We start from the raw sequence: 25,648 nt of genomic DNA on the forward strand, positions 1-25,648 counted from the left end.
CCCTCAGCTCGTTATACAGGCCCAGTGTTAAATTTCGGTGTTTCTCCTCCCCATTCCTTGTCTGATGCGGGGGTGGACTCCAGTTTTTTTTGTGGGAGGATACGAGATTCCAGCCAGGATGGCAATGGAACGCTGACAAGAAAAGTTTAGTCCGTTTCCTCTTGACTGGACAGACCAAAACGGACTCGATGGCGACGAAGGTATGATATATCACCTTGTTAAGAGTTATTTTCTTGCCATTAATAATATTTAAGTCATTCATTATCTGTTTATTACTTTGATATCCATAATTTGTGATTCAAACGCACAGGAGACTGTCATCATGTTATAAACTAGGGCGCCGGCTCTCACCTATAAGACTTTATTGTGTTATATTCTCCTGACAACTGCGCATGATGTACGATAAGGTGCTAACATGTTAGGGCGCAACAAATCGAAACCAATTTTGGGATTTAACCAGAGTATATCATGAGCCTACATTATGCTCACTGGCCTTGTGGATTTCATTTTGACACGGAATGCGCAATCTGGGTGCCAGTTATTGTGGAGCAGTTGAATACTCTGTGCCTCGACTGTCGGCGCAGAGTAATAGAAAGCACGGGGAATCAATCAGGTTCACGCATTCCTTCCTACGGAAACGTTGGAATGGAGTCCATTGGATGCACAGTTTCGATGCGCTTTTTTGTTAAGGTGGAAAGTCTATCATTTTGCTTGGCTATTTGAATAATAATTTATTGCATTGAAAATTGGTTTCCAGCAACCAGTGATAGTATAAGTAGACGCCTCACACCTAGAATAGGTGCAGTACATATAATAGGTGCAGTACAGTGGGATTTAATGAGCCCAAAGTTCAGCGCATGGATATACTATGTATGGCAAAAGGCTACCCGAGATTAATAGGAGTAACGTTCTGCAGTTTTGGCCAACACCCAGAAGGTAAATCTGTGAGAGCTGCCATTGCAGACTGATGGGGTTCTACAACGCTTAAGTGGGATTGTTAAATTAGAGAATGAATCAATCAATGAATGAATCAGTCAGTCAATCATTAATTTAATAAAGTGCTACTGAAATACACACCAAGTGTACAAAACATTAGGAGCATCCCCTTTTGCCCCCAGAACAGCCTGAATTAATCGGGGCATGGGCTCTACACTGTCGAAAGCATTCCACAGGATGATGGCCCTTACTGACTCCAATTCTTCCCACAGTTGTGTCAAGTTCGCTGGATGTCCTTTTATTTGGTGGATCATTCTTGATGCACACGGGAAACTGTTGAGTGTGAAAAACCCAGCAGCATTGTAGTTCCTGGCACACTCAAACCTGTACGCCTGTCACCTACTACATACCCTGTTCGAAGGCACTTAAATATTTTGAATTGCCTATTCACCCTATAAATGGCACACATACACAATCAATGTCTCAAGGCTTTAAAATCCTTATTTAACCTGTCTCCTCCCTTTCATATACACTAATTAAAGTAGATTTAAAACCTCTACAGGATCGGTGTGTCCCCCCGCCGGGAGGTGCGGTAATGTTATTAGCATGAGGTTGTAAGTAACAATAACATATCCCAGGACATAGACATATCAGATATGGGCAGAAAGCTTAAATTATTGTTAATGTAACTGCACTGTCCAATTTACATTAGCTATTACAGTGAAATAATACCATGCTATTGTTTGAGGAGAGTGCACAGCTATGTATTAATAAACCAATTAGGCACATTTGGGCATACTTGATACAACATTTTTTTTACAGAAATTAAATAGTTCATTGGATCAGTCTAAAACTTTGCACATACACTGCTGCCATCTAGTGGTCAAAATCTAAATAGCACCTAAACTGGAATAATACATTGGCTTTTCTCTTGCATTTCAAAGACGATAAAATGTCATTTAAAAATAACATTTATTTTTGTATTATCTTTGACCAGATCTAATGTGTTATATTCTCCTACATTAATTTCACATTTCCACAAACTTCAAAAGGTTTTCTTTCAAATGGTATCAAAAATATGCATATCCTTGCTTCAGGTCCTGCGCTACAGGCAGTTAGATTTGGCTATGTCATTTTAGGGGAAAATTGAAAAAAGGGTCCGATCCTTAAGATGTTTTAACAGGTGACATCAATAACGGACCATAGCTTTCACCTGGTCAGTCTCATGGAAAGTGCACGTGTTCCTAATGTTTTGTACACTCAGTGAATATGTTAACAAGTTAAACACTTCAGAATCCAATACAATCCACCCTCAATTTAATTTTGGAATTGTAGCAATTAGTTCTGAATCTGAGATTCTGCAATAAAAAAAATCCCATGATGATGCAGATATTGTGTCAGGTAAATCAACATTTGCTGAAATATCAAATAAATTAGGAAATGTCACAATCTATCTGCTGTGTAATAGCGGATTCATTAATTACAATTGGAATTCCATTCAAATGCTTCAAAAGACATTTTATCATAAGGGTGTGTCAAGCGACAAGCCTTAAACAATGTTCATGACTAGCCCTGAGGCTTAACACATTGTGGTATTGTTCTTGGGTAAACATTAGCCTAACAGTAGTGTGCGTGACGCATCTATTCTTTACTACCAGGTGTGCACTGTGCAGGAAACGGATCATAATGTGATTGCAAATGAGTAACTTACACTCATGATTATGTTGTGTTATGCATAGTACAATTTATTTGTCATACACTATTAAAAAAGTGGATTCTTCCTTCAAATCTGCTCTTAATCTTTGTGTTATTCTCTCTCACACACCACAAGTACTCAGATCTGGAGTTGGCATTGAACACCCTGGTAAGTCAGTTCCATGGTGCTGCAGCCAACAATGCCCCCACACTAACCACAGAGGAGTTCCAAACCCTGGTCTCCACACAGCTACCCACCCTTGACAAGGTAATATGATCCCACACAGTAAAGTACGACTCTGTTCCAATATTTCCAATTTGTTCCTTCCTTCCTTGCGGTAATCACTGATCTGACATCAGTAAATTCAGGAAATCTGTGTAGTTTAACCCTGGCTTTAACCTGTCCAGCCATGTTATATACATTTTTATCCCAAGGAAAGGATGAAGGAAGAATTCAGTTTAAGTATTAGGCCAGGGAGAGGTCCCTCATTTTGCATGATAGATTCTTCCCTTCCATGGCAACCTCTGTGAACAAATTGAAGTGCAATCCCAAAATGATCCCTTAGCAGTCTATTCTCTCCCATCTGGCTGTGTGTTGCCTTCCCCTTGTGGATCTGAGAGGATTGGAATTAGGTTGTGGCTCCACCTACTGTAGTTCAACACTCTTACATCTCTCCAGCCATTACTGATTCATGGAGGGTGAATTGATGGGGTGGGTTAGTGTTCAATAAGGGCTGTTTGGATGGCTCTCTTTAAATATGGACCATAAATTATGTTAATGTTATATTTTTCAACTCTTTTTTCCCCAATATACATATATATTTTAAACATAACATACACATACAAACAGCAACATCACACAAACATCAACTACATCACACCTGCCCAGACCCACATGCTCACACCCCGATCTTTCTAACTCCACCCATAACTTTTGGACTTTATAACTCTAACCTTTCTAATAGACAGCAGGAGATGAACAAGGCTTGAGCCAGCTGCTCCAGCAGATTGGAGTGAAGGATGGAAAGGGGGTCTCCTTTGAGAACTTTTGGAACTTAGTCCAGACACTGGCCACCATTCAATACGGACAGAGGAGCCAGGAGAAGACAATCAAGTGTAACTGCATTCTACAGTGAGGAGCTGGTCCAACCTACCACTTAAGGGAACAGTTTACACCACCCAGAAAATCACACTTTAACCTGGGCCCCTCCCAACCACCCCATCCCAGTATTCTAAACTCCCTAACTCCTCCTCCCTGGCTGTTCACACCTGGTTGTTATGTGTCTGCCATAGAGGGGGTTAATAAAGTTGTAGGCCTATTCGATGGTTAAATGAAAGGTTTACTTTATAGTCTTCTATTCCATCTGCAATTACCCAACATTATTATTTCAACTGCATTGTTATGTCAGTTCTTATGGATAATATCATGCTATTTATGTTTTCATTATTTACATAGTTGTCACACTTATTAAAACCAACATGTCTAATGCTAAAATGACTAGAAATGAAACATAGTATGTGTGTTATGTTCATGATAATTGTATTACTTGTTGAATAAAACTTTTCATTTTGTTACATGTTTGGGTTTATATCATGGAAGCTACCAACACTAGAATACACAACACTATACAGTCTACTCCTTTATGTAGGTCTGACTCCACCTACTGACTCTGGATCTGATAATATGCCATTCCTAGAGATAATGTCAGAATTAGAGGTAGAGTAATCTGATCCGAGATCTGTGGTTATGCGGCAATGTCTCGCTCAAAAACACCCGAACCAGAGAGTTTCTAAACACAGAGGTGCAACATTGCGAGACTTCAAGGAACGTTTGCTAAACAGACCAAGCAGACTAGGCCTGGACATTGGGTTCGAGAAGTCAATGGCCTTGCTCCATAGGATCAAAACTGTAACGTATCATGGGTAAATTGACTGATCTACAAATGATAAAGAGTAGTTATTTATGATGGAAGGTGATTTGTAAATCAGTCAGTCGGCAGTCGCTTGCACTGTCTGATGCACCTTCGAACGTCCAATGAGAGAAGTAAAACATTCTTCATTAGCTGTTAATTTTCTCGAAATCTAAAGGCACACCTGAATTTGAGTTAATGTCTTAAGTAGTTGAACATGTTATAACTCCAACCTCGTGAAAGTGTCAAACTGTCACATTTTCGTTACAAACGAATTTATGTGGAACCAGTGCCTGACAGCATGCACATGCGCAGTTCGGCGCAAGATCACGGTTAGACCAAATGACGTGATTCTGCGCATGAGTTTAGCTAGCCAACGTCGCCATGGACCTCACCGACTGCAACCGTCGTGATCGGGAGAAGCAGTTTCTGGCTAGCTGGACTATCTTTGACAATGCTCAAACTTCTTCCGTTCCAGATTTTTTGTCAGTGAAAGAATATCCGGAGTAACCTTGCACTGGTTTAGAACCTGCGCAAGGTAAATACAAAACAGTTTAACGGTTTTTATCCTCATTTGCGTGCGAACGATCATCCATAGAGGTACGTCTCGCCTTAAATATGTATACATTATGATTTGTAATGCAAGGCTCGTTTTTCTCTCAATAAAAATGATTTATCCCGGAATGACTCTTCCACACAGATGAACAATGGCGGGCAAAGCGGAGGTGGCGTTCCGTTTGGGCCGAACGTAGTGATAGAATCGGGAACATATGGAAATTGTGTCCTCTGTGGGTTAACTTTAAACCATGGGCGATATCCCCAACTTCTACCCTGTTTGCACTCTATTTGTCAAGCATGCCTGCCCCCAGTCAATCCAGGGATGCAGAAAGGTATGAAGCACTTTTGTTGAACACAACTGGGTTTGGTGGGTTTGGTGAATTTACTGTATCGAGCTTTTGGAAAAAGGAATGTTCTATCTGACATTTTGGTTTAAAAAACGAGCTATTCACATGGCCAGTTAGTTGCTCTTGACTTTAGATGGTGTCCTTCACATAGTTGTTCTTTAGATGTTCTTCACAATTTACGACGAAAAAAAATAGGACATTTTATCTTCACAAACAGTTTTGCTTTGTACTTGGTTTTATAAGGTTGTATTTGCAATTCAATCACACAATTCTGCATTTCCAATAAAAAATGGATGTAAAGTGATGTCGTGAAAGAGGAAGACATAACAAAACAGTTCTGAGATCTGGGACTCTCTCTATCTCAAAACTATACATTTTGATAAAACCAATAGTTCCATGTCCTTGATTATTCATATTATGGGTTCTGACGCTATTTTGCATTTAGATTTTTTTCAGCACTTTTGTTGAATAATGCCTAGCCACCACTTCTGCTCTTTATGGCAAAAATAATTAAATACAGGTACCTTGGAGCATGTTAAAGGCCCATTGTAGAGGCATCCCTGATAAATAAAAAAATATTGTTCTATATAGATATTGAAGGAGAATTTAACTGAAAATACAAACTTACCAGATTTCATGGATAACTAGTAAGTAGGGGCATCGAAGACCAGACAAATATATCAGTTTACTCATCCAGAGCTAAGCTTTAGCCATGCTGCTAGTTATCCATGTTGTATTTGTCATTTTGTGGTTTGGAGGATGGAGGGGATACTCTTCATTTAATGATTAAATGGCTTTACTTTTCTTTTGAAATTAAATTAATCTTATGATTCAGTATCAGAACCTTTTTACTCAACCCAGATCCACAAATGAGAATGCTCAATATCTCATAACTAGACTTTTGGCAGATAGAACCTTATAATTCCAAAGTCACAGTATCATCATCTAGGGGAGAGGCCAAAGACTATTCAGAGACTCCCACAAGACAATCACAGTGTTTTAGACAGGAAACATTGAGAAGGGAAGCGTTACAACATTACAACAATGGTCTATTTCTCTCTCTCTCTCCAGATCTCTCTATCTCTCCAGCATGTCCGTCCTGTGACATGCCATTTAATATTCTGGAAGTCAAAGATAATCTCTTTATTAAGAACTCTTCCAACGATCTCTGGACTGGTAATGTCCAGGTGAGACACTTTGGGGGTTAATATGAATAACTCCATCAATAATAATGGATAATAATAATGCTGTTCTCATAGCCTGTGAATGCCTTTATAAATTATATGTATTCCATCATCACGTCTGTGACTGCAGTGTACCTGTTGTGAGGGGTTTGTGGCGAGTGGCTGGTGTGTGGAGTGTGGAGAGGCGCTGTGTTCGGAGTGTGTATCTGCACACAGAAGAGTGAAGGTCACGAAGGACCACACTATCCGGCTCCAACGCCCAACAGGTCTGCCCTATATACCCTCAATACCATACTATTGAGCACTACGGCTATTCATTTCAGAGACTTCTACTCATGTAGAATTTGATTAAATTATCCACAGACATCTTTTCTGCTCAAATATTTTTTCAAGCATCATACCATCTTATGCAAACACCTTGTAATATTCAAGTTATATTTTATTATCTGGTCACTCCACACGCACATACGCACACACACACACAAAAAAAAAACATGGGCCTCCCAAACATTGACTTAGAGGTCGACTGAGCCAGACACGGCCATCAAACACTTGTTGATAATACCAGGACACTGACATAGCATGTTCATATACTAGAATGTATCATATTTTTGTATTCCCCCGCAGGAGTCTCCGCTCCCACAGTGTTTTGTCCCACACACAAACATGAGCCAATCAAGCTCTTCTGTTTGACCTGCGATCAGCTGACCTGTCGAGACTGCCAACTAATGGATCACAGGAACCACAGGTAAGTTTCCTTGCATATAATAAATATAGTCACAGTATCATGGAAAGTTCAAATACTGTAGAAGAATCATCCTTACCTACCTTGAAGTAATCGCTAAAACACAATTTGATAGGTAAAAAATAAGGTAAAGTCACTTGATTACTTCAAGGAAGAGAGGAGGACAAGATGGATTCTTTAAGCATTTGAACAGGGCCGAGTCTCCTCTTCCATTCCCATGCAGTTTCCAGTTCCTCCATGAGGCGATGGTCAGCCAGAAAGAGCAGCTTCAGTCCCTGGTGCAGAGAGTGAGGCAGCAGAGAGTTGCAGTGAAGCAGAGCCTCCTGGACATGGACGGCAGGTAATAACTAGTCAATTACTCTGGAATGAAAGTACAATATTGGAACAGGAGTTTCTTGTCACAGGGCATGAACTTCATGTCACAGAAGTAAATATTCTATCTGTTGTATTGTTTAAAACTGTGTCCTCTGCATCTTAGTTGGAACAGAAACCTTCAGCTGAATATAGTAGGGTGTTTTTGGTTAGTTTCTAAAGACTGCAGCTGCATATTGAAGCTGTCAGTGTAAGCAAATACAGCTAAGATCGAGCATATGTGCAGGTGTATTCAATTATATGTTTGGTTAGGGTTTACCTCCGGGCCCATGCCTTTAATACCTAGACAAAAGTCCTATATCCTACCCACAAATTTTGGATTGAGGCAATGTTTTTAGCGGAATCTAGACAATAGATGTCATGAAATGTAGCTTGAATTGGACAAACTTTGATGTGGATGATCCTCTAATAAAAACAAGTTTTCCCAACTCAAGAGGTTAAATAAAGTAATATGACTATAGTAAGTGCCTATTAAGTTTCAAATAAATAACAGGTTTGACGATTTCATCATGAATCCAATTGTGACGGAGGACTGGAAGCCTGTTGTGTGCAACAGGGAGGGGCAATTGAATGCAAGCTTACTTTTTTGTTGTTGAAATGAAAACATTTCTAGCCTGTCTATCCATGGGTAACAGGTTGACGTGTTATGCTCGTCCCACTCAGTTTTCCATCACAAAACACCAGAACAATGCCAAAAATAGTAGAACCAGCTCAACTGCTTTTACACTATAATTTGACAATTACATGTTCAATGTTTCTTTAAAAAAAAAATATTTAAAAATGAATTGTTTCTCCATTTTAAAACGAGAGTACAGTAACATGGATGACCGTAAAATGAGGGACAGGCGTAAATTAATCTCTATTGACGTGAAATCAATAATAATCTTCAGAAATTACTTTGTCAATGCAACAAAATAACTAGGGCTTTACAATGATGGTGAGAACGTTGAGAAATGTTGGAGTTAAATAGGTTAAAATCTTCCTAGAAGTCACGGAGGGTGCACAGAGGGTGCACGGAGGGACATGTCAATATGCAGAATTTTGGTACTTTAGCAAGTCTTTTTTCATAATGAAAATATGATTTATTTAATTCGACTTGTGGTCTATATTAAAGGGCACTTCATTTAATATAACAAGTTTTTGGTGCACAAGCTCTACTTACAGTAACAGTCGAACGTTTGGACACACCTACTCATTCAAGGTTTTTCTTTATTTTTACACTTTTATACATTGTAGAATAATAGTGAAGACATGAGAACTATGAAATAACACACATGGAATCACATAGTAACCAAAAAAGTGTTAAACAAATCAAACTATATATTTTATATTTAGATTCTTCAAAGTTGCCACCCTGTGCCTTGATGACATATTTGCAAACTCTTGGCATTCTCTCAACCAGTTTCACCTGAAATGCTTTTCCAACAGTCTTGAAGGAGTTCTCACATATGCTGAGCACTTGTTGGCTGCTTTTCCTTCACTCTGCGGGCCAACTCATCCCAAACCATCTCAATTGGGTTGAGGTCTGGTGATTGTGGAGGCCAGGTCATCTGATGCAGCACTCCATCACTCTCCTTGGTCAAATCGCCTTTACACAGCCTGGAGGTGTGTTGGTCATTGTCCTGTTGAAAAACAAATGATAATCCCACTAAGCACAAACCAGATGGGATGGCGTATGCTGTGGTAGCCATGCTGGTTAAGTGTACCTTGAATTCTAAATAAATCACTGACCGTGTCACCCCCACACCATCACTTCTCCTCATCCATGCTCCCCATTGGGAACCACACATGCAGAGATCATCCGTTCACCTACTCTGCGTCTCACAAAGACACGGCGGTTGGAACCAAAAATCTCAGATTTGGACTCATCAGACCAAAGGACAGATTTCCACCAGTCTAATGCCCATTGCTTGTGTTTCTTGGCCCAAGCAAGACTTCTTATTATTGGTGTCGTTTAGTAGTGTTTTTTTGCAGGAATTCGACCATGAAGGACTGATTCACTCAGTCTTCTCTGAACAGTTGTATGTTGAGATGTGTCACTTACTTGAACTCTGTGAAGCATTTATTTGGGCTAACATTTCTGAGGCTGGTAACTCTAAGGAACTTATCTTCTGCAGCAGAGGTAACTCTGGGTCTTCCATTTACATTTAAGTCATTTAGCAGACGCTCTTTTCCTTTCCTCTGGCGGTCATCATGAGAGCCTGTTTCATCATAGCGCTTGATGGTTTTTGCAACTGCACTTGAAGATACTTTAAAAGTTCTTGATATTTTCTGGGTTGACTGACCTAAATGTCTTAATATAATGGTTGACTGTTTCTCTTTGCTTATTTGAACTCTTCTTGACATAATTTTGACTTGGTCTTTCACCAAATAGGGCAATCTTCTATATACCACCCCTACCTTCTGACAACACAACTGATTGGCTCAAACGCATTAATAAGGGGAGAAATTCCACAAATTAACTTTCAAAAAGGCATTCCTTTTAATTGAAATGCATTCCAGGTGACTACTACCTCATGAAGCTGGTTCAGAGAATGCCAAGAGTGTGCATAGCTGTCATATCAAGGCAAAGGGTGTCTACTTTGAAGAATTTCAAATATAAAATATATTACTATGTAATTCCATATGTGTTATTTCATCGTTTTGATGTCTTCACTATTATTATACAATGTAGAAAATAGGAAAAATAAAGACAAACCCTTTAATGAGTATGTTTGTCCAAACTTTTGACTGGTACTGTATATATCAAAGGAACACAAAAGGCATTAATTTTGTGGAAATACCCACATGTTCTCTCCCACTTGCAGATTGCTAGACATAACACAACTCAAGTCCAAGCTGAGGGAGAGCCTGAAGAGAATGCTTTTTGCTACTGTTCAACTCTTGAAATCGAGAGCCACGTCGCTCTACAACAACATAGAGGTATTTTAGCTATCCAAGACTAACACAATCCATGACAGCTAAAGAAAGTGTGCGTGTGTCTGTTCATGTGATTTTGCTCTCAGGCAGTCGATAAAATGCTTGCTCATGTCCACCCAGACTATGTGTAATGCCGAGGTGGCAGGGATCGAGACGAGACGGAGTGCACTAAACAAACTGGGGCAGAGGCAGGACTATGTTGCTGACTTTGCTGAGAAAGCCCTGAATGTGGATGACTTCTTTGCCCTGCTCTCCTACAAAGGGCAGGTAGGAACCCACTTGTTCTGCTTGTGCAAAGCTACTCACACATTTATTATTTTTTTTGGCTTATATGAGAGTGCCTTATCGCCCATCTCCCCCAAAGACACTTCATTCTGAATTGAGTTGCGAATTTCTCTTTAATTTAAATGATTGAATTGAACTTGAATTGGCCACACCCCACATGAAGCAGAATTGGATTTGAATGAACGGAAGGAAGTAGAATTTAATTCTATTAAATTAAATTCAAATGGCTTATTTTTTCCAACAAATCACCATAGAAATGTTTTTGACACAATGTATGATTACCAATACCATGTAGCATAAGGTTGAAGATTTTAATTTTTAAATGTCATTCTCCTAAAACCATTTAAAATAATTACAGTGGTCTGGAAATATTTTAAGATCCTGTTGTGGGTTTTCTATAATAATTCATCTTTTCCTTAATGTTTTTAGATAACCATACATTTCCCAGAATGCATTAGGTCAAAAACTGCAGTATGGAAGGGAATAATCTAACATCTCATGACAAAGAAAATTACATCTTTGAGTTATAATCAAACTAATATTTGAAATGGTATGTGTGCTTTCATATGGTCTCATGTTCTGAGCAAGGAACTTAAACGTTAGCTTTTTTACATGGCACATATTGCACTTTTACTTCTCCAACACTGTTTTTTTGCATTATTTAAACTAAATTGAACATGTTTCATTATTTATTTGAGACTACATTTATTTTATTTCTGTATTATATTAAGTTAAAATAAGTGTTAATTCAGTAATTGTCATTATTACAAATAATTATTTAAAAATCGTCCGATTTAATCAGTATCTGCATTTTTTTTGGTCCTCCAATTATTCGTATCGGCGTTGAAAAATCATAATCGTTGACCTCTAGTTTGAATTAAATGTTACTTCCTTCAATTCAAATTCAAATGTTGCTTTCTGTGGGGTGTGGCCAATTCAAATTGTATTCAAATGTATTGTTCAAAATTGAATTAAATTCAGAAATTCCAAATTGATCCCAATCCTGCGTCACAAACATTACCACATCAACACACATGCGCAACCCTATCCACATATGCTCCTCTCACTCCACAGATTGGATCCCAGTTACAGCATCTCTTGACTCAGAGTACTGAGCCCCCGGGGACCATGCTTAAGTTGCAGCTGGTGATTACGGATGACTTCAAGAAACAAATAGCTTCCTTTGGTAAGTCAAGATACTCAATCTCCTATTCATGTAGGCTGTTGTCAGGGTAGGTTCCTTGTTCCTTGTCAATCATTGGATTATTGGTTAAATCAGCAGTCAGACAATATCTTCTTTAAGTAAATCAATCAAACCTTTATTAATGCAATTGCAGACAGAAGTTAACAATGGAAACACAGCATGTATGTCTGAGAGTAAGTTCTGCGACCAAGCAAAGGGCGCAACTGATTAAATACCTGTGATCACTCCCTGGTGGTGTGATCACCTATGTCAATGTATATGTCCAAAGAGTTGAGGTTACCTTAATGCAAATACCTAGAACAGTAGCTTCTCTAAATTCTAAGTGTCATCAGCATTTTCCACTGTCGCACGAGATCAAAATGGCCAACCTAGACCGTGTTTATTTGACCTAGTTCCGGTCTCTCCTAGCCTGCAGGCACATTCTTGCAACAGCTAGGTCTTAACCACTATGACTAATATAGATAGCTTATGCAAAGTGTAGTGGCAGAGTTCAGACACATAGCAACAGTATACTATTATAAGGCCTGTAGCAAGCATATGAGTCTTGAGGTCCCCTTAATCAACAATGGGGTCTTTGGTACCCTTCCCCTACAATGTGCTGGCTTTGATCTTAACACAATTCTTAGATTAAATCAAGAAAAAAAGGTTTTAGCATTGATTGCCACATAACGTGCCCATTTAGCATTTTTAAAATAAAATGCCGAAATCAACCCAAGGAATTTTGTCATTGGGAATGGGGACCCCAGGACACAAGCTTGAGACTGTTTGGTTGTGACCATCGCACTTATATATATTTTTTTAATTTTACCTTTATTTAACTACGCAAGTCAGTTAAGAATAAATTCGTATTTTCAATGACGGCCTAGGAACAGTGGGTTAACTGCCTGTTCAGGGGCAGAACGACAGATCGGGGATTTGAACTTGCAACCTTTCGGTTACTAGTCCAACACTCTAACCACTAGGCTACCCTGTCACCCCAATCATCGCTCCTACAATAGTATTATTTTTCTTCCTTTTTTCCAGGTAAACTTTTGGGTGATATTGTTCCCTTTGCCCAATCACATGTTAGTCAAGACAACCCCCTGGAAAACCAAGAAAGACCCAATGCTCCCTCTGGCCAGACCTCTTCCAGTGCTCCTAACATGTCCATCCATTCTGTTCCCCCTCCACATAACCCTGTCATCCAGCCCCCACTCTCCTCTTACACTGCCCCATCCAACCCCCTCAGTCAGCCCTCAACTTCCCAGCCCTTCACCTCCCGTGAGCCTCCTCCTTATCGCTCCCTGCCTGTCCACACCCCTTCAAGCCTTCCATTGAGCCATCCTGTGACACCCCAGCCCTGCCCATCTACGCTAGCCCCATCTCACCCCTCCCTGAATATACATAATCCACCATTCTGTCTACCACCAAACCCTGCCCAGCCATCACTTGTCCCTGCACTTCATGTCCGGTCACCATTGGTCCCCACAAACCCTGCCCAGCCATCACTTGTCCCTGCACTTCATGTCCAGTCACCATTGGTCCCCACAAACCCTGCCCAGCCATCACTTGTCCCTGCACTTCATGTCCGGTCACCATTGGTCCCCACAAACCCTGCCCAGCCATCACTTGTCCCTAAACTTCATGTCCAGTCACTGTTGGTCCCCACCAACCATGCCCAGCTATCCCCTGTTCAGCCTCCAACCTCCCCATCTCTCCAACCACTGATCGAGGCCACACCTAGACTTTATGGTATGTTCAAGGCAACTCCTCCACCTGGACGATCTCGGAGATTGAAGGATGGAAAGTCCTGGACGTTCCACTCATACTCACCTGTAGAGATCTGCCACCCACCTTCTGGCTCGTCCTCTCCTGCAGCCGTAGCTCAGCATCAAAAAAGGAAGTTTCCAAAATCGCAGCTACTGTGGATCCTCCATCAGCCTCCCTCTGTAAACCCCATCCCTGTCCTCCCGGTGAAAGCCCTAGCAGACTCCCCCTGTGATAGAAGCCTGCCTCCTACTGGCCTGGCAGACCCTGACCCAAACTCTCAGGCCAGGGAGAACGAGCCCACCTCTACTGTCACTGAGTTGGAGACTGACACAGAGGCAGACAGTGCTATGGAGTTGGAGGTCCCATCAGCCTGGGCTGATAGAAAGGCAGCTGCCTGCTCAGACAGTACTTCTTCAGATCTGCCTTTCACAGGGACTTTGTCTACTGAGAGGACCTCTAATCATCTCTCTTACAGTGTCTTAACCCACACCCACCACCCCAAAGAAGAAACTGACACGGACCCTAACAGTAAACCCTCTTCTGTGGGTAGGACCCATACTGCCCCCCACAACAATAAAAAGATAGCTTATGACCAACAACATGAGGATGCTATCAGGTCACTTCATCGGCGTGTGAATAGCTGGAGAACTGAGCTGCCAACACGCATTAGAGTGCTACTGGAGGGACCCTCTCCACTCCCCACCAGGACAGATTCGGTGGTGGCCACTGAAATGCCAACCAGGCAACCCAACACCACCCAGCCACCGAGCTTAACCAATAGCAACAATGTTAACAACTCAAGGTACTGGCAACCAAGGGTCTTGATGTTTCGGCTTCCCATCTCCACCCCCACTCCTGGATGCTCTCTTCCTCAGTTCCTGCTTGTCCAAGGGGCCAGCAAAGATGAGATTATTCTGCAAGAGATTGCAGAAGACCACCAGGTAAGCACGTTGCTGCACTACATGGTTTGTTCCTGATTTAAAGTCTGGGTTAAGGTTAGTGATAAAGCACTTTACGTTGTCCTTTTTAGCTTAGCAAGATAATGATGATGATCTATCCCCTCCGCTATTGTGGCAGTCCCATGGCGATGACATCACACCACCAGAGTCAGACAGCCTCCTCTGGACTAAGGCCCTGTCCTCCCCAGAGAGTCCCCCACTGCTCCAGTATGTGACCTGTGCGGCCTGTCACACTGTTGGCGGTTCGCTATTCTGTGTAGAGTGTGGGAGGGGCTACCACCAAGATTGTCATATCCCACCCATTGGTCCTTCCTTCTGGTAATCTCCCTAAAGATTTAAAGTAGTAGTTTCTGTGTAAAGTTCCAGTTTGGTGGAGTTGATATTGAGGGGAATACTCTAGTCTGAGTTCCTTGTGTTAAAGCTGTGTGCTGTCTGTTTCCCCCTCTGGTAGGGAGGAGTGGAAGTGTTCACTTTGTCAGGACCTGGCCGACACCACAGACCCCTACAGTGATAACAGGCACAGGACTATGTGCCTCAGCCTAGCAGACCAGCGGGTAAGATTCACCCGTTGTGCATTTGAATTCGGATTCTCCTGCTGAGTCGGATAGCATTTAAATGTAACTTTTGGACCTGTAACTTCTTAGATTCAATCCTGGCATTAACCAGATCTTGTTATTTTCTTTGCTAACAGAAATGTGAGCATCTCCTACTCTTTCTAAGGTGTGAGAATGACAGAAACATCCTTTGCAGCACAGCTGAGGTGTGTATGAAAATATATATTAAAAATATGTTGTTGTTTTTTTATGATTACTCTGTCCTGACCAAAATGGCTTATTGTAACTCAATGGCATTAGTGATATTTGTAAATAATCTTATCTGTTGCTATTATTTAGCACATTTATAATGAGAGCTCTCATACTTTTGTCTCTTCAGCCCCCCTCAGATTCAATATGTCTTGACTCCATACATGGAAGGCTGCTACAACATCGATCACCCCCTTACCGTACCCCCTCCGAATTTGTCTCTGATGTCTGGGTCCTTTTCGACACCATGTTGATGAACTCAAAGGTTGTCACATCTTCTAAAATGTTATTTATATAGTAAAAAAATCACTACTGAAAGCATTTGCTAAACTACCAAATTACCTGAGAATTTACAGACAAAAATACCAGGCAAATTACATTGAATGTGTGTTTTTTTATTATCTCAAAGGACCAGGAGTTGGTTGTCAAGCTACGGGGCAGCTTTCAGAGCAAGTTAGGGGAAGTGTTCGGGACAACTCTCCACCCCTCCCTCCTCAGCCACCCTAACGGCAGCTGGACTGAGACAGGGGAACCTGGGGAACCAACGGCTGCAGAGTCTCTGAAGAGGATGAGGGAGTTGCTGAATATGACCAAAGTGCCAAAAGCTAAGAAACGTCACTCCCAGGTCAGAGTTGAAACAGATGAAAATGAAACTAAAATGAAGAAAATGAAAAAGGATGCAGACTGAAAAATGGCCATTTGAAGTGGCGACTCAGAAATGCTATGTTGTTAGTCAGTTATATACAACTGACATTGTACTTTTTAAAATTAAATTAAATACAAAAGGGATTGTGTGTGACTTTGTTTTTGCACATTTGTAACAACTATGCAATATACTATGCATTACTGTAGCCTTTGTACTGTACGATAGTAAACTCGGCTAAAAAAGAAACGTCCTCTCACTGTCAACTGCGTTTATTTTCAGCAAACTTAACATGTGTAAAATATTTGCATGAACATAGCAAGATTCAACAACTGAGACATAAACTGAACAAGTTCCACAGACATGTGACTAACAAATTGAATAATGAGTCCCTGAACAAAGGGGGGGTCAACTCAAAAGTAACAGTCAGTATCTGGTGTGGGGAGGAGGATGACTTCCCTGTAACGCACAGCGTTGAGATTGCCTGCAATGACAACAAGCTCGGTCCGATGATGCTGTGACACACCGCCCCAGACCATGACGGACCCTCCACCTCCAAATCGATCCCGCTCCAGAGTACAGGCCTCGGTGTAACGCTCATTCCTTCGACGATAAACGCAAATCCGACCATCACCCCTGGTGAGACAAAACCGCGACTCGTCAGTGAAGAGCACTTTTTGCCAGTCCTGTCTGGTCCAGCGATGGTGGGTGTGTGCCCAAAGGCGACGTTGTTGCCGGTGATGTCTGGTGAGGACCTGCCTTACAACAGGCCTACAAGCCCTCAGTCCAGCCTCTCTCAGCCTATTGCGGACAGTCTGAGCACTGATGGAGGGATTGTGCGTTCCTGGTGTATCTTGGGCAGTTGTTGTTGCCAACCTGTACCTGTCCCAGAGGTGTGATGTTTGGATATACCAATTCTGTGCAGGTGTTATACGTGGTCTGCCACTGTGAGGACGATCAGCTGCCGTCCTATCTTCCTGTATAGCGCTGTCTTAGGCGTCTCTCAGTACAGACATTGCAATTTATTGCACTGGCCACATCTGCAGTCCTCATACCTCCTTGTAGCATGCATAAGGCACGTTCACACAGATGAGCAGGGACCCTAGGAATCTTTCTTTTGGTGTTTTTCAGAGTCAGTAGAAAGGCCTTTTAGTGTCCTAAGTTTTCATAACTGACCTTATTTGTCTAACGTCTGTAAGCTGTTAAGACACTAACGACCATTCCACAGGTGTATGCTCATTAATTGTTTACGGTTCCTTGAACAAGCATGGGAAACTGTTTAAACCCTTTACAATGAAGATCTGTGAATTTATTTGGATTTTTACAAATTATCTTTGAAAGACACGGTCCTGAAAAAGGGACGTTTATTTTTTTTGCTGAGTTTATATCAAATATTCTATGTATCGCTGTGTTTCGAACGTACTAAAGTTGGCCTCGATGAAAGGTGCACTGCATGAGCATAAGGCAGCCATAGATTAAACCAGTGTTCTTGGCGATGCTGATACAACGCCACCAGATGGCGCCTGAGTAAAAGCACACTGATCAGGAGTGAACAACTTCTGACTGTCGTCGAGGGCTGCATTCTTGATGGTTTTTGATTTCCCCTTAACTGATAAGTTAACATCACTGATTCCCCAGGGTGTGTACTAACTGTTAATGGTGTGTGCAGTGCATACTTTTGCCATCCCAGAGTTAAAGCTGTCTAAAATTATAAAAATATTTATAAAATTATTTGGTTAGTGATTCACATTTCTCTGACATGTTCATATTTCCAGTAGGTTTGTGTAGAGGGGATTTACAAATCGATCAAAGTAATGAAAAATGTTGAATGTAAGATTTAAACCAACCTGAAACAGTTATTTTAATTGTCACAAGAAAACTAGCCATCATGGTCACATAACAGCCCTATCAAATTAATCGGAGTTGTGACCCAGCCCACTTAAACAGGCTGTCTTCTCATTGGTTCATAAATGGCCCCACCTATCCTCCAGCTCTTGAAAACTGTATATATTTCTTGTCACTGTACATACAGTAGCCTATATCAAAACAGGGTAATTAAAAGAGCTTTTTGAAGCATAATCCATTCCAAATGGTAGTCCAGGTCAAACCTAGCTCGCATCACTGCAGCAAGACAATTGAGGGAACTCAGCAAAAAGTGGAAGCTAATGTCTTATTACTTGGGGCTGAAAATGTAGGGAAATCAGGTAAGAATGTGTTCTTGTCTTTGTGTTTAATATGCACCTTGCAATGGTCAGAGAGAGGTATTTTCAACAGTTAACGAGTTATCATATGCTTTGCCATCCTTCACTCAACCGGCATTCAATGTGAAGCATGAGCAGGCATCTGGAGTATCTGATCTGACGGAAGGCCTACCTACCAATTGCATATTAGGGAATTTATTTTCAGTGACGATGTACACAAAGTTTGTACAAGCCATTAAAATACATTTTGATTAAACTGTACACAACTTTTTGTCTTTTCCAGCGCTCACCGTCCGATTTATTACAAGAAGATTTATTGGCGAGTACGGTGAAATAGGTAAGCCTGACAAATGAGTACATACATCTTGTGCGTAATGCTGACCATTTAATACATTCTGATGTTTTTCATTTAATTAATATGTTTCTCCGTCAGAATCAATTTACAGTCATATTGACACAGTTGACGGGAGGGAAATATCCTTCAACATATGGGACTCGCTCTACCCACAGGTAAACACTCTTGGACTACCCAAATGTCGCCTAGCCATAGTGACCACTCATATGTCATGTTTTTATGTGTTTTTAGGACAGTGCAATAACTGAGTCGATAAGTGAGAAACGGCTTCAATGGGCATCTAGCCATAGTGACCACTCATATGTCATGTTTTTATGTGTTTTTAGGACAGTGCAATAACTGAGTCGATAAGTGAGAAACAGCTTCAATGGGCAGACGGCGTGATACTGGTATACAGCATATGCGACCGCTCCAGCTTCGAGGTAGTGCGTCAACAAGTGCAGCGCATCCGCCACGCCAGTAGGAAGATGTCTGCAACAGCGCCCATCATCATTGTTGGAAATAAACGCGATTTGCAGCACCGACGGACAGTCTCAAGTGAGGAGGGCCGACTCCTTGCTCTCTCGGAAGACTGCGTATTTTTCGAGATATCCGCAGCTGAAACATACCACGGTGTTTTGCTGGTGTTCCATGGACTAATAGATCTTATCAAAGAGTCGAGAGCTCTGCGGAAAGGTGCCGCGGGTATTAAAAGTATAGTGAAAAGCATGTCAGCTGTATTCGGGAAGAAACGTGCAGAGTAATCTACCACATGATAGGCTCCATTATGCGCAATAGGATTTGGATAGTCAGAGCATGTAGGTATACTACGCGGTTGGCCAATGCAGGCTTGGAGGCGCAATTGAGAAAAATGGTCTATGGCAGGTTGAAGTGCAACAGCAGGCGCGTTCTAACTTCAACAGGTTTTGATAGGGAACTTAATTTTGACGTTTTTTAGAGAGGAGCAATTGGTTCTCTTTGTAGAGTTACACAAAAGTTTGAATTGCAGATGGAAGCAATCAATCAATCAATCATTTATTCTACTTTTTGAAGTTGAAAAGTAGGTATACCGTACTGTAGATAAACTGTATAAGAAATCATGTGGGCTTCCATACTTCACTCAATAGGTACTCAATGTGAAGCATGAGCAGGAATCTGAAGTAGCTGACATCTGACAATACTGTTGATCTGATGGAAGTCCTACCTATTGCCAATTGTTAGGGAATTTATTTTCAGTGACAATGTACACTCAAAGTTTGTAAAATGTTGAAGGCTTGATGTGTGTATAATCAGCAATGCAAAACAATTACATTTCAGTATTATACTTTATCTGAAAACGAACAACTTTAAACTTAGTAATTCTATGTTACAAGTTCTAGATGCTTATATGTGCTGTGCACACCTTTGTTTGAGAATTGTAAATAAATAAATTAACATATTGAAATGTGGATAAAACTATTTCATTTCTGTGAAATACATCTTGGGGAAAAGTTATGTGGTAATTTTAACGTTTATACAATGCATGAAACCGGAATGGGTTAATCTTGGAAAGTACATGTATGAGCTGAGTACTGTACTGTAGATGGGGAAATGGCACTTTATTTCACTCTTCATAACCTCAATACATTTCACATCAGCAATACACATGTTATTTCTTGAATACAACCAATGTTATGTTGATGTATTCTGTAGGACAATCTAAACGTGTCATGTATTACATGTTCTGAAATATTAAATGTTATGACATTGTAATAAAGACATTTTCTACTGTCTATTCGATGCTCATTCCTCAACACATTCAATTTCCTTCCATCATCCATATTTAGGCCAATCAATCAAGACTTTACCTTTAATCATGACAAGCTTTGTTTCTCACGGCTACTTTGGGAAAGAGAAAACAGAATGCGACATCAGGTTAGCATGTCATATAAGAATAGTTAGGTCTAATATATAATGGGATACAAGGTGTATAATGTCACATGATGCTCAGTTAGGAAACCAAAACAAATTTGGGTTGGCGTCTGTACATGAAGTAGAGCGCCTGAATCTTTCAGTCACAAACATTGACACATTTTGTATTACAATGGATTAATCACAGATTATGTCTGCTGAACTATGGTCCTCCTATGTGTACCCACAAACTAAAATCAACTAATAAGTCTTACACCTGGGCCTTCAAAGGGGGCCATTTCTAGGACACTGGTGACTTCTTAGTGCTCTGTGGCCTCCACCGCGGGTATTTCGGCCTCTTCTATATCGGCCTTTTCTGAGTGCCCAGGGTTCAGGTACTGCAGAATGGGGTCTAGGAGGACCTCGACAGCCCAGGAGCGGCGACGCACAGCGCTGGTGTCCAACTCAACCAGGTTGTCCTGCATCTGGCTGCCCTGGAGGCCATTGTGTGTGTTGTCCGGGGTGAGCCGGGGGGATGGGGCGTTTCCTCCACTGGATGAGCTCCTGCGGGAGCGGATTGACAGGCTTTTGCGTCTGAGTGGACTGCCGTCTCCTTTGTCAGAGCAATACTCAGTGGTCTCCACCTCGGGCACAACAGCACTGGACGAGCTCCTGCGGGAGCGGGGAGACAAGCTCTGGCGTCTGGGTGGGCTTTCATCTCTTAACTGTGCATTCTTCTCTGTGGTCTCCACCTCGGGTATTACGGTCTCGTCTGAGGATGGTTCAGAGCTCAGGTACTGGAGGATGGGGCCAAGGAGGACCTCGGCAGCCAAGGATCGGCGATGCAAAGCACTGGTAGAAGAGATGTCCAGGATGTCGAACTCCACAGAGCGAGGCTGGTCATTCCTCATCTGGCTGCCCTGGCGGACGTTGGATGGGTTGCCAGCACTTGATGAGCTTCTGCGAGAGCGGACAGACAGGCTCTTGCATCTGGGTGGGCTCTCGTCTCTGAGGTCTGTGTTCTCGGTGCTGTCCACCTCAGGTACAACAGGCTCCTCTAAGGGTGGCTCAGAGCTAATGTACTGGAGGATGGAACCTAGAAGGACTTCGGCAGCCGAGGAGGGGCGACGCATGGTGCTGGTAGAAGGAAGCTCTAGGGGGTCCAGCTCCAGAGAGAGAGGCTGGTCGTCTGGCTTCTGGCTGCCCCGGCGAGAGAGAGGTTGGTCATCAGGCTTCTGGCTGCCACGGCGAGAGAGAGGTTGGTTGTCCGAGTTGCCAGCACTTGATGAGCTTTTGTGGGAGTGGGCATATAGGCTCTTGTGTCTGGGTGGGCCCTCGTCTCTGGTTTCTGTGTGGTTCTTGGTGGTCTCCACCTCGGGTATAATGGACTCATCTGAGGGTGGCTCAGAGCTCAGGTACTGGAGGATGGAACCTAGGAGGACCTCGGCAGCCGAGGAGGGGCGACGCATGGTGCTGGTAGAAGGAATCTCTAGGGGGTCCAGCTGCAGAGAGAGAGGCTGGTCATCTGGCTTCTGGCTACCCCGGTTAGAGAGAGGCTGGTCATCCGGGTTGCCAGCATTTGATGAGCTTCTGCGGGAGTGGGCAGACAGGCTCTTCCGTCTGGATGGGCTCTCGTCTCTTGCGTCTGAGTAGTACTCAGTGCTCTCCACCTCGAAAGCAATGACCTCATCTGAGACTTGCTCAGGTCTCAGGCCCTCAGTGGTTTCCACCTCGGTTGCAACAACACTGGACGAGCTCCAACGGGACCGGGCAGCCAGGCTCTTGCATCTGGGTGGGCTCATGTCTCTTGTGTCTGAGTAGTACTCAATGCTCTCAACCTCAAGTGCAACGGCCTTATCTGAGCTTTGCTCAGGGCTCAGGTCCTCAGTGATCTCCACCACGGGTGCAACGGCACTGGACAAGCTCAATTGGGAGCTGAAAGACAGGCTGTTGAGTCTGGGTAGGCTATCGACTCTGGCTTTTATGTGGTTCTCGGTGGTCTCCACCTTGGGTACAAAGGGCTCATCTGAGGAAGGCTCAGAGTTAATGTACTGGAGGATGGAACCTAGGAGGACCTCGGCAGCCGAGGAGGGGCGACGCGCGGTGCTTGTAGAAGGGAGCTCCAGGGGGTCCAGCTCCAGAGAGAGAGGTTGGTCGTCTTGCTTCTGACTGTCCCAGCGAGAGAGAGACTGGTTATCCGGGTTGCCAGCACTTGATGAGCTTCTCTGGAAGCGGGCAGACAGGCTCTGGTGTCTGGGTAGGCTCTCGTCTCTTTTGTCTGGATGGAAATTGGTGGTCTCCACCTCAGGTATAACAGTCTCATCTGACAGTTGCTCAGGGCTCAGGTACTGAATGATGGGGGCTAAGAAGAACTCGATGGCTGAGGAGGGGTGGCACACATTGCTGTCCAGCTCCACAAAGAGAGGCTGGTCTTCCTGCTTCTGGCTGCCCCAGCAAGCGAGAGGCTTCTGGCTGTTCTGGCGTAGAGAGAGACTGATCGCTGGACTGAGCCCCCGTACTGGAGCACTGGTTGGTGGGAAGGGAGATCCAGTTTGGGAGCGGGCATACGAGCTCTTGCCCGCTTGGGAGATTGTGTGGGCGGCCGTCCATGGCCTTGAGAAAGAGGCTACTGGCAGAACTGCTGCGGTGGTGTCAGAGGACAAGGATTCCTGCTGGTTGAGGAAGTCCTCCCACATCCTGATCACTTGGCTGCTGGAGCTGAGACAGAGATAGAGAGAGAAAGAGAGACAGAGAGAAAGGAGAGAGACAGAGACAGAGAGACAAAGAGAGAGAGAGAGAGAGAGAGAGAGAGAGAGAGAGAGAGAGAGAGAGAGAGAGAGAGAGAGAGAGAGAGAGAGAGAGAGAGAGAGAGAGAGAGAGAGAGAGAGAAGAGAGAGTTGAGAGGAGATACAGAGGATTAAGACTGTAGGAGAGATATACATACAGAGAGAGAGAGATAGAAGAGAGAAATAGAGAGGAGAGAGCGACCGAGACAAAAAGTTGGGGGTATACAGGTCGTCAGGCTTCTGGCTGCCCTGGCGAGAAAGAGGCTGGTCATCATGCTTCTGGCTGCCCTGGCGAGAGAGAGACTGGTCATCGTGGTTACCTGGGTTGGTTGGGGCTGGGCCGGGGACTGGGCTGGGGTCTGGGGGATTGATGCTGCTGGATGAGCCCCTGCGTACTGAAGAGCGACGACACACAGCGATGGTGGAAGGGAGATGCAGGTTCTTGAGCTCCAGAGAGAGAGTCTGGTCATCCTGCTTCTGGCTGCCACGGCTGCCGTTGGGCGATTTGGCTGAGGCTGGACTGGGGGCACTGGTTGAGCCCGTTTGGGAGCGGGCATACGAGCTCTTGCGATTGTGTGGGCGGCCGTCCATGGCCTTGAGAAAGAGGCTACTGGCAGAACTGCTGCGAGTGGTGTCAGAGGACAAGGATTCCTGCTGGTTGAGGAAGTCCTCCACATCCTGATCACTTGGCTGCTGGAGCTGAGACAGAGATAGAGAGAGAAAGAGAGAGACAAAGAGAGAGAAAGAGAGACAGAGAAAGGAAGAGAGACAGAGACAGAGACAAAGACAGAGAGAGAGAGAGAGAGAGAGAGAGAGAGAGAGAGAGAGAGAGAGAGAGAGAGAGAGAGAGAGAGAGAGAGAGAGAGAGAGAGAGAGAGAGAGAGAGAGAGAGAGAGAGAGAGAGAGAGAAAGCGACCGAGACAAAAAGTTGGGGGTATACAGAGGATTAAGACTGTAGGGAATATACATACAGAGAGACATATAAGGGCAAATAAAGGAGAGATTAGAGGGGAGTTGATACAATGAGGAAGGTTAAATAACCTAGTAAGGAAGGGTGCAACTAAAATCTAGAAGGCTCACCATGTTGTAGAGAGGGGTGCCTTTGACCAGCAGCTGCAGTAGGATCTTGCCCAGCTCCTGTAGGTCGGCAAACACAAGCTGCACCTGAGCAGGCAGTCCCAGCAGCTGATTGATGGGTCCCAGTTCAGCCAGGACCCGGACCTGGGCCTTCAGCTGGTCCAGTGCCAGCCTCCTCATGGCCTCCAGACGCAACACCTGGGACACGTAGAACAGCTTCAGCATCTGGAGCACAGAGCTCACCACCTCCAGCAGCCTGCTCAGGCCCATCTGATTATACAATGATAAAGCACTTAGCTGAAGACTTACAGACTTATAATATCAGTTATATGGATTGAATCAGTCTTTGGGGAAATTGTTGAAGGACCCTTGAGAGCAATTTCTTGCCACTATTTGTGAAGTTAAAAAAACAAACATGACAAACTGACAGCTACTGTAAAACTAGTCATGAACATGCACCTGTGGAATGGCCGTTAAGACACTAGCGGCTTACAGACGGTAGGCAATTAATGTCACAGTTATGAAAACTTAGGACACTAAAGAGGCCTTTCTACTGACTCTGAAAAACACCAAAAGAAAGATGCCCAAGGTTCCTGCTCATTTGCGTGAACCTGTCTTCGGCATGCTGCAAGGAGGCATGAGGACTGCAGATGTGGCCAGGGCAATAAATTGCAATGTCTGTACTGTGAGACACCCAAGACAGCACTACAGGAAGACAGGACGGGCAGCTGATCGTCCTCGCAGTGACAGACCACGTATAACAACACCTGCACATGATTGGTACATCCGAACATCACACCTGCGGGACAGGTACAGGATGGCAACAACAACTGCCTGAGTTACACCAGGAATGCACAATCCCTCCATCAGTGCTCAGACTGTCCGCAATAGCCTGAGAGAGGCTGGACCGAGGGCTTGTAGGCCTGTTGTAAAGCAAGTCCTCACCAGACATCACCGGCAACAACGTCGCCTATAAGCATAAACCCACCGTCGCTGGACTAGACAGGACTGGCAAAGAGTGCTCTTCACTGACGAGTCGCAGTTTGTCTCA

General features: G+C 43.3%; 3 protein-coding genes across 3 annotated transcripts; all 3 read left to right on the forward strand.

Annotated features, from left to right (window-relative positions):
• Positions 1-42: 42 nt before the first annotated feature.
• On the forward strand, positions 43-4,206 carry LOC124006150. Its single transcript, XM_046315960.1, has 3 exons — positions 43-200; positions 2,768-2,899; positions 3,597-4,206. Exons 1-3 carry the CDS (start codon positions 189-191, stop codon positions 3,765-3,767), a joined length of 315 nt encoding a protein of 104 aa, XP_046171916.1. The 5' UTR covers positions 43-188; the 3' UTR covers positions 3,768-4,206.
• A 329-nt stretch (positions 4,207-4,535) lies between these two features.
• On the forward strand, positions 4,536-16,455 carry trim33l (tripartite motif containing 33, like). Its single transcript, XM_046315251.1, has 16 exons — positions 4,536-4,554; positions 5,020-5,141; positions 5,242-5,431; positions 6,518-6,633; positions 6,761-6,896; positions 7,258-7,378; positions 7,599-7,715; positions 10,555-10,669; positions 10,787-10,933; positions 12,026-12,137; positions 13,179-14,845; positions 14,982-15,181; positions 15,315-15,417; positions 15,555-15,623; positions 15,797-15,931; positions 16,076-16,455. The coding sequence occupies exons 3-16, from the start codon at positions 5,242-5,244 to the stop codon at positions 16,352-16,354; spliced, it is 3,507 nt and encodes a 1,168-aa protein (XP_046171207.1). The 5' UTR covers positions 4,536-4,554; positions 5,020-5,141; the 3' UTR covers positions 16,355-16,455.
• Positions 16,456-18,320: 1,865 nt separating this feature from the next.
• zgc:171704 (Ras-related and estrogen-regulated growth inhibitor-like protein) lies at positions 18,321-20,616 on the forward strand. Its single transcript, XM_046315252.1, has 4 exons — positions 18,321-18,513; positions 18,794-18,847; positions 18,944-19,020; positions 19,192-20,616. The coding sequence occupies exons 1-4, from the start codon at positions 18,399-18,401 to the stop codon at positions 19,606-19,608; spliced, it is 663 nt and encodes a 220-aa protein (XP_046171208.1). The 5' UTR covers positions 18,321-18,398; the 3' UTR covers positions 19,609-20,616.
• The last annotated feature ends 5,032 nt before the right edge of the window (positions 20,617-25,648 follow it).

This window comes from Oncorhynchus gorbuscha, linkage group LG19 (assembly GCF_021184085.1).
Source record: "Oncorhynchus gorbuscha isolate QuinsamMale2020 ecotype Even-year linkage group LG19, OgorEven_v1.0, whole genome shotgun sequence".
NCBI classification, from domain to species: domain Eukaryota; kingdom Metazoa; phylum Chordata; class Actinopteri; order Salmoniformes; family Salmonidae; genus Oncorhynchus; species Oncorhynchus gorbuscha.

What these genes read in the sequence shown, in the direction of transcription:
- LOC124006150 (XM_046315960.1), top strand. An exon ending in AGCTACCCACCCTTGACAAG is followed by an intron (nt 2,900 to 3,596) that starts GTAATATGATCC and finishes CCTTTCTAATAG; the next exon opens with ACAGCAGGAGATGAACAAGG.
- trim33l (XM_046315251.1), top strand. Translation starts at nt 5,242, where the DNA reads ATGAACAATGGCGGGCAAAGCGGAGGTGGCGTTCCGTTTGGGCCGAAC. An exon ending in AGATTGCAGAAGACCACCAG is followed by an intron (nt 14,846 to 14,981) that starts GTAAGCACGTTG and finishes CTATTGTGGCAG; the next exon opens with TCCCATGGCGATGACATCAC. An exon ending in CCCATTGGTCCTTCCTTCTG is followed by an intron (nt 15,182 to 15,314) that starts GTAATCTCCCTA and finishes CCCCTCTGGTAG; the next exon opens with GGAGGAGTGGAAGTGTTCAC.
- zgc:171704 (XM_046315252.1), top strand. Translation starts at nt 18,399, where the DNA reads ATGGTAGTCCAGGTCAAACCTAGCTCGCATCACTGCAGCAAGACAATT. An exon ending in TGGCGAGTACGGTGAAATAG is followed by an intron (nt 18,848 to 18,943) that starts GTAAGCCTGACA and finishes TTTCTCCGTCAG; the next exon opens with AATCAATTTACAGTCATATT. An exon ending in GGGACTCGCTCTACCCACAG is followed by an intron (nt 19,021 to 19,191) that starts GTAAACACTCTT and finishes ATGTGTTTTTAG; the next exon opens with GACAGTGCAATAACTGAGTC.